At 56.8% G+C, this 12,514-nt stretch overlaps 1 protein-coding gene across 1 annotated transcript in view; it reads right to left on the bottom strand.

The window, feature by feature from the left end:
• Window positions 1-8,039, bottom strand: part of Rubicon (run domain Beclin-1-interacting and cysteine-rich domain-containing protein rubicon) — a 53,649-nt gene extending 45,610 nt beyond the window's left edge. Inside the window, exon 1 of the mRNA XM_068362489.1 lies at window positions 7,817-8,039. Coding sequence (XP_068218590.1) covers window positions 7,817-8,020 — 204 coding nt within the window. The 5' untranslated portion in view covers window positions 8,021-8,039. The remainder of the gene's footprint in view (window positions 1-7,816) is intronic.
• Window positions 8,040-12,514: the final 4,475 nt, after the last annotated feature.

Raw genomic sequence — 12,514 nt, 5'->3', positions numbered from 1 at the left:
GGACTGCCAGTCCTAGCGTTTGCGGCCTCGGCTGCTCCCTCTAGGATTCTTACCTCCCCTGGAGGACTTTTTGCCTTTCCTATCCTTGACAGGAGAGGGCTTAGACACCACTGTCTTCGCTGCTGTCGTTGATTTTGCGGTCTTAGTCGGACGGGACTGCTGGGGTGCTGGAGGCTTATAGGGCTTAGATGTCAAAGCCCTATGAAGGAGGGAGTCTTGGTGAGACTTCCTCCACCTCTCAGCGGCCTGTTCCACATCCTTAGGCTCAAACAGGATCGTTCCTTCTAAAGAAGAATACCTGAGTCTATTAATCTCGGTGCTAGGGACCTTCTGATGGAATCTCTCAGCCACCGCATCCCGACGTTTCAGGATGGTGTTTGCCCACAAGTTCGAGACTTGGTGGGCCAGAAACTCGGTCGTGCGAGTGCCTGAGAGAAGGAACGTCTCCATAGCTTTCCTGGTACGTTCTTTGGAGAAATCCTCAGAGTGTATCAGGATACCTAAGGTCCCTAACCAGATGTCCAGCCGCGAAGTGGCTTGCATAGCACACTTCGCAACCTTCTCCTGGTTAAGGATCTCCGTTGCCGAGAACGAGACCTGCCGGTTGGAGAGTCTCTCAAGAGGGACTCCCCTGGTAAGCTCTTCCAACGAATGGTGGAGAGGAAGAGCTAAACAAGGCTCCTCCAAGATCTCAAAGTACCTCCTCTTCTGTACACGAGGAGGTGGGAGAAGCTTGTTGCCGGCACTGGAACGGTTGGAGGAGGACAACTCTGAGAGCTGTACAGCGATCTTGTCCCTGGTACTCTTAACCCCCTGAGACCAGGGCAGAGCTGCACTGGCCTTAGATGGTTTCTGAGTACTGAATACACGGTCCAAGACCGTGTTCTTGCCCTCACGAGGAGTGATCTCTGGGTCGGCAAACCCACTGAGAGCCCTCATTAGAGTCAGAACTTGACAAAACGCATGCTCTAACTCTTGCTGTTCTTCTCCTGACGTTGGACTTGCAGCGAAGTCTCCTGTCCCCAAAGGCTCTTCTTGGGGAGAGTCGCGGACGTTCTCCGAGTGGCTAGTTGGCTCCGTCCTAGGTCTTGTAGAGGACTTTGATAAAGTCTTCGAGTCCTTCGACTCCTTCCTGGGAAGGATGTAGGACTCCAGCATAGAAGATGGCAAGTTCTTTCCAGCCCGCACTTGAGAAGACTTCTCAGCGAGAGGCGGGGTTTTCCTCACTGGTGCGATAGGGGAAAGTCTCATCTCACATGATTCCCCTGAGGACGGGAAATACTCATCCGACAGGGAAGGAGAGAAAGTCTGGGGGAGTGACGGAACCTGCCTCGAAGGCTTTCGTGGAGTCAACTTAGCCCTTGGAGAAATTACCGCGTCCGGAACTCCTCTTTCTCTCTTCAGAGGGGTAGAGACAGCCAAGGATCTGTGAACTAATTCAGAGAAAACAGGCTTGAACGCCTGTGTAACAGCTCTGATTAGTGCACCAAACCAAGGTTGTCGACTGACAGACACCCCCTCTGAAGGGACAGGGATCGAAGGATCCCTGGGAGGAGTTCCCAAAGGTGGGTTCGCCTGAAAAAGGAATAGGGATCCTGGACCCCTCTGGATGTTTCCCTTCCGCCGCAATGCGTTTGCAGGGAGGAGAATATGGCGATGGTGACCTTGCCATGCGTTGTCCAGCAGCCTCGCGCGGGGGCGTGTAATGGTGCTCGCGCGGGGGCGTGTAATGGTGCTCGCGCGGGGGCGTGTAATGGTGCTCGCGCGGGGGCGTGTAATGGTGCTCGCGCGGGGGCGTGTAATGGTGCTCGCGCGGCGGCGTGTAATGGTGCTCGCGCGGCGGCGTGTAATGGTGCTCGCGCGGCGGCGTGTAATGGTGCTCGCGCGGCGGCGTGTAATGGTGCTCGCGCGGCGGCGTGTAATGGTGCTCGCGCGGCGGCGTGTAATGGTGCTCGCGCGGCGGCGTGTAATGGTGCTCGCGCGGGGGCGTGTAATGGTGCTCGCGCGGGGGCGTGTAATGGTGCTCGCGCGGGGGCGTGTAATGGTGCTCGCGCGGGGGCGTGTAATGGTGCTCGCGCGGGGGCGTGTAATGGTGCTCGCGCGGGGGCGTGTAATGGTGCTCGCGCGGGGGCGTGTAATGGTGCTCGCGCGGCGGCGTGTAATGGTGCTCGCGCGGCGGCGTGTAATGGTGCTCGCGCGGGGGCGTGTAATGGTGCTCGCGCGGGGGCGTGTAATGGTGCTCGCGCGGGGGCGTGTAATGGTGCTCGCGCGGCGGCGTGTAATGGTGCTCGCGCGGCGGCGTGTAATGGTGCTCGCGCGGCGGCGTGTAATGGTGCTCGCGCGGCGGCGTGTGATGGTGCTCGCGCGGCGGCGTGTAATGGTGCTCGCGCGGCGGCGTGTGATGGTGCTCGCGCGGCGGCGTGTAATGGTGCTCGCGCGGCGGCGTGTGATGGTGCTCGCGCGGGGGCGTGTAATGGTGCTCGCGCGGGGGCGTGTGATGGTGCTCGCGCGGGGGCGTGTAATGGTGCTCGCGCGGGGGCGTGTGATGGTGCTCGCGCGGGGGGCGTGTAATGGTGCTCGCGCGGGGGCGTGTGATGGTGCTCGCGCGGGGGCGTGTAATGGTGCTCGCGCGGGGGGCGTGTGATGGTGCTCGCGCGGGGGCGTGTAATGGTGCTCGCGCGGGGGCGTGTGATGGTGCTCGCGCGGGGGCGTGTGATGGTGCTCGCGCGGGGGCGTGTGATGGTGCTCGCGCGGGGGCGTGTGATGGTGCTCGCGCGGGGGCGTGTGATGGTGCTCGCGCGGGGGCGTGTGATGGTGCTCGCGCGGGGGGCGTGTGATGGTGCTCGCGCGGGGGCGTGTGATGGTGCTCGCGCGGGGGGCGTGTGATGGTGCTCGCGCGGGGGCGTGTGATGGTGCTCGCGCGGGGGCGTGTGATGGTGCTCGCGCGGGGGCGTGTGATGGTGCTCGCGCGGGGGCGTGTGATGGTGCTCGCGCGGGGGCGTGTGATGGTGCTCGCGCGGGGGCGTGTGATGGTGCTCGCGCGGGGGCGTGTGATGGTGCTCGCGCGGGGGCGTGTGATGGTGCTCGCGCGGGGGCGTGTGATGGTGCTCGCGCGGGGGCGTGTGATGGTGCTCGCGCGGGGGCGTGTGATGGTGCTCGCGCGGGGGCGTGTGATGGTGCTCGCGCGGGGGCGTGTGATGGTGCTCGCGCGGGGGCGTGTGATGGTGCTCGCGCGGGGGCGTGTGATGGTGCTCGCGCGGGGGGCGTGTGATGGTGCTCGCGCGGGGGCGTGTGATGGTGCTCGCGCGGGGGCGTGTGATGGTGCTCGCGCGGGGGCGTGTGATGGTGCTCGCGCGGGGGCGTGTGATGGTGCTCGCGCGGGGGCGTGTGATGGTGCTCGCGCGGGGGCGTGTGATGGTGCTCGCGCGGGGGCGTGTGATGGTGCTCGCGCGGGGGCGTGTGATGGTGCTCGCGCGGGGGCGTGTGATGGTGCTCGCGCGGGGGCGTGTGATGGTGCTCGCGCGGGGGCGTGTAATGGTGCTCGCGCGGGGGCGTGTGATGGTGCTCGCGCGGGGGCGTGTAATGGTGCTCGCGCGGGGGCGTGTAATGGTGCTCGCGCGGGGGCGTGTAATGGTGCTCGCGCGGGGGCGTGTAATGGTGCTCGCGCGGGGGCGTGTAATGGTGCTCGCGCGGGGGCGTGTAATGGTGCTCGCGCGGGGGCGTGTAATGGTGCTCGCGCGGGGGCGTGTAATGGTGCTCGCGCGGGGGCGTGTAATGGTGCTCGCGCGATGGAGAATACCAGGGGTCGCACGCGGGAGACCGCTGGTGCGCGTGCGGGAGACCGCTGGTGCGCGTGCGGGAGACCGCTGGTGCGCGTGCGGGAGACCGCTGGCGCGCAGGAGCGGGAGCGGGACACTGTGGGCGCGCGGGAGCGGGACACTGTGGGCGCGCGGGAGCGGGACACTGTGGGCGCGCGGGAGCGGGACACTGTGGGCGCCCGGGAGCGGGACACTGTGGGCGCCCGGGAGCGCGCGCGGGAGACTGTGGCCGCGCAGGAGCGCGCGCGGGAGACTGTGGCCGCGCAGGAGCGCGCGCGGGAGACTGTGGCCGCGCAGGAGCGCGCGAGGGAGACTGTGGGTGCGCGGGAGACTGTGGGTGCGCGGGAGACTGTGGGCGCGCAGGAGTGCGTGCGGGAGACTCTGGCCGCGCAGGAGCGCGCGCGGGAGACTCTGGGCGCGCAGGAGCGCGCGCGGGAGACTCTGGGCGCGCAGGAGACTCTGGGCGCGCAGGAGCGCGCGCGGGAGACTCTGGGCGCGCAGGAGCGCGCGCGGGAGACTCTGGGCGCGCAGGAGCGCGCGCGGGAGACTCTGGGCGCGCAGGAGCGCGCGCGGGAGACTCTGGGCGCGCGCGGGAGACTCTGGGCGCTCGGGAGACTCTGGGCGCTCGGGAGACTCTGGGCGCTCGGGAGACTCTGGGCGCGCAGGAGCGCGGGCGGGAGACTCTGGGCGCGCAGGAGCGCGGGCGGGAGACTCTGGGCGCGCAGGAGCGCGCGCGGGAGACTCTGGGCGCGCAGGAGCGCGCGTGGGAGACTCTGGACGCGCAGGAGCGCGCGCGGGAGACTCTGGACGCGCAGGAGCGCGCGTGGGAGACTCTGGACGCGCAGGAGCGCACGCGGGAGACTGTGGGCGCGCGGGAGACTGTGGGCGCACAGGTGGGCGCGCGGGGGACTGTGGGCGCACAGGTGGGCGCGCGGGAGACTGTGGGCGCACAGGTGGGCGCGCGGGAGACTGTGGGCGCACAGGTGAGCGCGCGGGAGACTGTGGGCGCACAGGTGAGCGCGCGCGAGACTGTGGGCGCACAGGTGAGCGCGCGCGAGACTGTGGGCGCACAGGTGAGCGCGCGCGAGACTGTGGGCGCACAGGTGAGCGCGCGCGAGACTGTGGGCGCACAGGTGAGCGCGCGGGAGACTGTGGGCCCACAGGTGAGCGCACTGGAGACTGTGGGCGCACAGTTGAGCGCGCGGGAGACTGTGGGCACACAGGTGAGCGCGCGGGAGACTGTGAGCGCACAGGTGAGCGCGTGGGAGAATATTCGCGCGCTTGGGCGCGCAGGATCAGAGCGTTGAACATGCGGGCACGCGGGCGAGAGCTCGCGCACCCCCTAAGAAGCCGTAGGGCGAGCGCGCGCAGGAGAGATACCCCTGGCGCGTGGGCGCGCAGTTGAAGCCTGTGTCGCTCGTGGGCGCGCGTCAGGATGGTGGCGCGCAACTGCAGGAGAGGATGAGCAAGATCGCGCGCGGCGCACGCGCGTGTCCTAGTGGATGCGTACAGGAGACTGCGCGTGTCTGCGCGATGGCGAGCTGGAGAAAGCTGGCGCGTTGGCGAGCCCTGGCGTGTGGGAGAAGTCAGAACAGACTTCCCAACAGCAGCCAAATCCGAAGATCGTGGGCGCGCAGGAGAGATGACTGCTGTGTGAGGGCGGTGGCGCACGGGAGAGCGCTGGCGCGCAGGGGATCGCTGACGTGCAGGAGAACGCTGGCGAACAGAAGACCGCTGGGGCGCAGGAGAGCACTGGCGTGCAGGAGAGCACAGGCGCGCAGGAGAGCACAGGCGCGCAGGAGAGCACTGGCGCGCAGGTGAGGGATGGCGCATAGCTGGGCGTGGGCGCGCTTGCTCAGGCAAAGCCTAGCGCGCAGGAGAACGTGAGCGCGTATGCTCTGCTTTGCTGGCATAGCGCGTGTGGGAAGTATGCACGCGTTGGCGCATATGCCCTTGATGCCCTGTATTAGGGTTAGATGATGCCTGACGAGCGTGAAGGTCAGGTTTCGTCGGCGCATAGCGCGCATCAGCACTCAGGAACGGTGATGGCAGGTCGGCAGGTCTGACGGACGGAAGGTCGACGTGTCCTTTGAAAGGACGACCTTCCACCGAAGGGGATTGCGAACGATCCACTGAGAGGTCCAGGACCAAAGCAGGAACAGTTGGTGATTGCTGGTTAGGCTACTCTGCGGGGGACTGCAACGAAGATATAGAACCAAAGAGGCGCCTCCTCACCGCAGGTGAAGGAAGGCCTCTCTGGCGAAGAGGAGGGCGAGCCTTGCGACGAATACGCCTTCTAGGGGCCGTGGGATCAGCAATCTGACCTTCTGCAGTCCTCGGAAGAGGAGTCTCTGTAAGCGAACTCCCCCAAGGGCGAGAAACACCAGCAGGAGAGACTGTTGGACTGAGTTTCTCCCTCATTGGTCGAACAGGAACCGGAGAAACTAAGCCTTCAGCTACTGTGCGGTTTGAAGAGGCAGAGGTAGTAGGAGATACCGCATAGGATACCTCTGACACCATAACGTCGACAATCGACAGAGGATCAACCTCTGCCGGAGGCGGTGATTGCTTGACAGCGGCACTCAATCGGATGTAGTCAAGTAATGCTTCCTTGGAGGGCGAACCCTCGAGCCCCAAGGAAGACCAAAGCTGAAAAAGATGGGTTAGTGACAAATTCTCCCCAGGGGGGAGAGGTGGAGCTGCCTCACTAGGGGAGGCAACACCATCTCTCGAACCCCGAGTTTGGGAAACAGTACCACGGTCTACGCTACCACTCAACAATCTCTCAAAAGAGACCAACCGAGTGGGAGCTTCGCAGGAGGTTTGAGCAACGTAAAAAGAGGCCTTGGGTTTTTCTCCTTTCAAAGAAACCTTCGAAGGAGAAATATCCCGTTTGGACTTCTTCCGTCGCCGTGAAAACCTCTCCCACTGGGAGGTAGACCACTCCCTGCACTCACTACACTTATTATCACTATCACACCGTTGACTTCTACAGGCAGGGCAAAGGGCGTGAGGGTCTGTCTCGACTGCCGACATGAACGTTCCACAGGGGCGGTCGGGTAATCCAGGCCAGGTGTGCATAATAGCATAGACCAACTTCACAGACAAAACTGTCAAAAAGAGAAAGCAAAAAGAGAAAGCAAAAAAAAAAGCATTAATGGCTGCCAAAGAGCGGCGTGGATGACAGCGGACACGTCCGACTACCATCCGAGCCGAGAGCAAAGTGAGTTCAGGCACAGGTGTGTGTGTGTGGGGGGGGGGTAGCAAGCTACCCTCCCCTACTCCTGCTAACTAGCAGTGTGGGTAGTAAACCCTCGTTAAATTTTAATGGCTCGTCATTTCAGCTACGCCGAAAGTAATACCCCTATTAAATAGCGTGGTTTGTATTCCAGTTACGGAACAAATAAATGTTTGTTATTACCCACATATTCTACATGGAGATTTCACAAATTTCACAAAATTCTTAATAGTTATAAAAAGCAGGTTCAGCTAGGGTCTCAAGAGACAGTTTAAGAATCCTTTATTAATGCCTAACAGTGCAAAGTAAACAATTATATCTCCAGAGAGTGACTAGAAACAGGACACTATACTTCCAGTCTATAATAACCAACGAATGATCAAGGAATACAGTATCTATGGCTATAAAGAAAACATTGCAGCCAGATCAAGGAATATCTATGGCTATAAAGAAAACATTGCAGCCAAAGTCCCCATATAGCATGAATGAAAGAAATTTAATTGAAATTTTACCATGAAAACAATAATTAAGCAACAAATTGAAAAAAAAAAATCAGAAAAATACAATAGCAATGATAAAAAGATGCAGGGAGAGGGGTAAGCCCCACCAAGAAGAGCTCTCTTACCTACTAGGATGGCTGGCCAGGTAAAAGTCCTCATCTTCTGGAATGCATCTTAAAGAACTCCTGATTGGGAGCAAAGTCATTTGTAAACTGATTGTGTAGTTTTGTAACAAAAATATAATGATATCATCTACATACCTGCCATACATGAACAGGTCTGGATGTAAGAACCGCAGCTACAGTGTTAACCAATTCTGACAGCAGAGATCGAACTTCCACGATGTACTTCTTTGCTGGTTCATGACTATGCAATGAAATATGACCAGTTTCCTTTGTCTTAAGCCTTAGTGATGGTCGTTTATTCTGATCGACAGTACTGGATCCCTTATCACTTTCTGTCATTTTAAACAATGACTCAGTCACTGAAAAAAAAAATAAAAGTAATAATTACAGAATAGCTACAATAGTTAACACATTCAATCAAATCTTTTTGAAGGCACTTTAATATTTACACTGAAAAACAGTTAAGAAGGACAAATAGACTAAGAGAATAATATTACTATGACAAAACATTACAAGTAATGAGAAATGTAATCCGTACAGTAGTACATATCTTTATTTCTACTAATTAAGACCATTCTTTGCATTCAAGTCTTCTCAGACTGTACCATCATAAAAGAAGTAGCAGATATGCATCCAATTCTAATCCTTTGAGCTTTTAGTAAAATCCACTTCCTTAGGCGCCATATGACGAAAGTTACATTGGGGGACTCAAGACTCAAGCATCTATGATGCTCCGAGTCGGGGTTTTCTACATCTTTTAAACAACAAGAAAAAGTACGAGAATCACGGCCTGTGCCTTGTAGGGTTGTTTTTCAGCTAAAAATAGTGTTTTAGTCTGGCAAAGAGGATTAAGCATCAGCTTAATTATGCTGTAAGCCTGGTATGTAACACTACCCCTCGTAAGAAGTGAGAGGAAAAGACTCCTCTATACTCAAGTATGGAATAGCCTTAAGCTGAATGGGACATACCTGCATCAAGATCAAGTCCAGCTGAAATGATTTTGAAGCTGTACCCCAAAAGTAAGAAGATCAAATGGAAAAGAAAGAGCCAGTCAGACTATCATTTCATCCCAGACTCAGACATCACCCTTCCCTTGATCTGATGCTAATGGTCCAATGAAAGGAGTTGGGGTAGCTATTCCACTTGCTTTGCAGCTACAACAGGTCCTAAAGAAGAAACTTGTGGGTCACAACCTGTAGGAATAGGACAGTTAATGTTAACTGAAATTTCCCTGCGCGTAAAACCTTCCAAAGAGATTGAGGAAGGGTGGCAAGCACTTACTCAGTTGAGCTTGAGTGCCCTTTGGTCAAAGTTTCTTCCGAGGAAGTAATCGTAGCTCTGTACGATAAGGAGTGAATAAGTCCAATGATTACTACTTGCCAGTTTGCAGTCCGACCACAGAGAACCAGGATTTGCGTGTCGATAGATCCTGGTTTCTGACCCTTGACATATGGTGTACAGGAGGACAAGATGTGGTCCACATCTCCCAAAATTGGGCAATTAAGTGAGGAAGCTGTCTATAAGACTTTTTCTGCTGCTACCAGTGCCAAACACAAGGTTCTTCTGAGATCATGACTCTTGCCCGTGGATAATCCAAGAACATATGTGTGGTCTTGAAACGGGAACTGCAAGTCTTGGAAGTACCCTTGGACAATTGTTTCACTTCTCCAAAATTAAGCTCTAACTTTGGAACCACTAATGTAAAATCCATATTATCACCTTACGCATTAAAGTCTTGGCACACCGGGCCAGCGATAGGCACCCCTTGCTGGCTGTGGGCAGGAACTTGTCGCATGTGGTCATATTTGAAGAAAACCTTTAATTGGCTGGCTCTGAATTTAGCCTCTCCTTGCCGGGAAGGTCAGAGCCCGTACATAAGCTGAATAGACACCCCTAAAGATATCTCTCTACTAATGTCCCAAGACTGCAGGAGCATCCATGGCTTGGTCTATGCTTGTGGAAAAACTAAGAAGCATCAGATCTCCAATTCCCATCATGTGCGAATAGTCTTGTTTGCCACGTGAAGACTGAAAAAGCTTCCACTAGACGCCAGACGACTATTCAGCGGGTGCTTCGATAGTGATGCTCTAACAGTAACAGAGCAATCCTCATTGTGAAATGTTAAATGCTCCCAAATGAACGTCACAAAATGACTGTGGAGGTCCTGTAGAGGATAGGCTTCCCCTGCTGTACAAGATCAGATAAGCAGCCCTTAAAGTAAGTTTGTTCCTGTGCAAAATACAAACCTTCCACTCTTTACTGAGGAACATTATTTCAGCGAAAGCTGAAACCAGCCGATAAACTTTTAGTCAGGGTGTAACTACCCACCACTAGTTAGTTGGGGGGGGTGAGCGGGGTAGGTTAACCCTCTACACCCTCACACCAGCACTAGCAACTAACCGCCACTTTTTATTTCGGCTCAGAAGGGTAAAGACGTAATCTTTCTCTCCCATCATCACCCTTTTAACTGGTTACAGCTAAAATCAACTGGCCTAATGTTTATTAACTTTCCTTTTGAGCTGCCTTCCTTACACGGGTTCCCCAGGCAAGGGAGGTAGCAAGAGGCAATGGCCTCTACCTCTGCTGCTCACCCAGTGTTCGCTCTGCTTCGGCGGGCGGCCATGAGCAGTGGCTGACAGGAATTCCTCGGAGTGCTTTGTCACAGGACCACAGGTCTTGGAAATGAGTTTCGGCTTTGCTCCAGAGGTTGTATGGGTTGCTGTTCCTTAAGCCGGGTTCGCCCGAAGGGAGGAGATTCAACCTGTACTACCGGAAGGTTCGCCTCCAAGTGTTCGACCTTCCGAGGAAGGACGATGCAACACCCTTCCAAGCGGCACCTCCCCCGTCCGTGAGGCGATGCGCCATAGGAAGGAAGAGTTGATCAATCCTCTTTTGCGAGAGGAGAGATCTTCTCAAACACTCCCTTCTGAACGGCAGCTCCCTCGTCCGCAAGGCGATATGCCATAGGGAGGAGGAGTTGATCAAACTTCTTTTGCAAGAGGAGAGATCTTCTCAAACACTCCCTTCTGAACGGCAGCTCCCTCGTCCACGAGGCGATACACCATAGGAAGGAGGAGTTGATCAATCCTCTCTTGCAAAAGAAGAGATCTTCTCCAACACTCCCTTCTGAGCGGCAGTTTCCTCGTCCGTGTGGTGATGCACCATGGGAAGGAGGAGTTGATCAATTCTCTCTTGCGAGAGGAGAGATCTCCAACACTCCCTTCTGAGCGGCAACTCACTCGTCTGTGAGGTGATGCGGCATACAGAGGAGTTGATCAATCCTCTTTTGCGAGAGGAGAGATCTTCTCCAACACTCCCTTCTGAGTGGCAGCTCCCTCGTCCACAAGGCGATGCACCATAGGTAGAAGAAGTTGATCAATCCTCTCTTGCGAGAGGAGAGATCTCTCCAACACTCCCTTCTGAGTGGCAGCTCCCTCGTCCACAAGGCGATGCACCATAGGTAGAAGAAGTTGATCAATCCTCTCTTGCGAGAGGAGAGATCTCTCCAACACTCCCTTCTGAACAGCAGCTCCCTAGTACGCGAGGCGATGCGCCATAGGAAGGAGGAGTTGATCAATTCTCTCTTGTGAGAGGAGAGATCTCTCCAACACTCCCATCTGAACGGCAGCTCCCTCGTACGCGAGGCAATGCAATATAGGAAGGAGGAGTTGATCAATCCTCTCTTGCGAGAGGTGAGATCTCTCCAACACTCCCTTCCGAGCGGCAGCTCCCTTGTACACGAGGCAATGCGCCATAGGAAGGAGGAGTTGATCAATCCTCTATTGGGAGAAGAGAGAGCTCTCCAACACTCTCTTCTGAGCGGCAGCTCCATCGTACGCGAGACGATGCGCCATCAGGAGGAAGAGGTGTTGATCTCTCTTCTAGCTTGCGAGAAGAGAGATCTTCTCCCGAGTCGTACCCTCAGGGTACGAAACAAGCCTCGTTGCATTTTCCCTCCGAGATATTTGCCGCAGATGGTGAAGACCGCTAGCCACTTGCGGCCACCTCTTTCCCCATCGACGAGTCTCATAGGCCTTAACTCTTCGGGGTTATTGCCACATCGGGCTTGAGATTTGCGAGGAATAGCTCTTTAGGACCTGCGCCTCATGTTTCTAACTCTAACGAGGGAGAAACAGCTGATCCTCCAAGTTCAGCACAGGCTACTCAACTCCCCCTTTTTTGGGGAGGGGGTAGGAGTACTAAGAGGAGGCAAGGGATTTCTTGCTTCGCATGAGACCACCTTCACCACCTCTTCAGTACCGGAGCGGGGTCTGGTGACCCAGAGTTATAGGACCAGGTGTTCGATGGGTGTCAGCCTTCTGAGAGGAACTCCGCTCTTCCCTGGTGCTCAGCACCCTGATGGGAGAAAAATTGGGCCATCTGAAGGGTAAAGGTCCTCCCAGGGGCTTGGAGGGCCGGCTCCAGGGCTCCTCAACTAGGGAACAGATCCCTTAGCGGAAACCTGAACAAGGTCCTGGGAGTGCCTGGGAAGGTTTCTTGGTCCCACGGGGTCGGATCGGCTCGCCGCTGAGCAGGCGATGTCGATACCGCTCTGAGAGCGGAGACCGGTGGCTCCTTCCGAGGAGGGACCAGGGAGCCGGTAGCGGGTGGTGAGTAACCGATCACCATGCCGAGCGGAGCGGAGGATTATCGGGTCAGAGAATCCTCACCCTTCCATCGGCGGAATGGTGGATGTGGCCATGTGGTTACCACGCAGGGCCTACGAGCAGGGACAAACTTCCTCCGCCGGTCAAACCGAGCACCTTTGGAACAACCGCTCGCAGTTGGACTTCAATGCTTTTAATGTGTCCACGACCTTCTCCGTGGACCTAC

This window comes from Palaemon carinicauda, chromosome 39 (assembly GCF_036898095.1).
Source record: "Palaemon carinicauda isolate YSFRI2023 chromosome 39, ASM3689809v2, whole genome shotgun sequence".
In the NCBI taxonomy this organism is placed as follows: Eukaryota; Metazoa; Arthropoda; class Malacostraca; order Decapoda; family Palaemonidae; genus Palaemon; species Palaemon carinicauda.
This window is presented reverse-complemented; position numbering and strand designations above follow the sequence as displayed.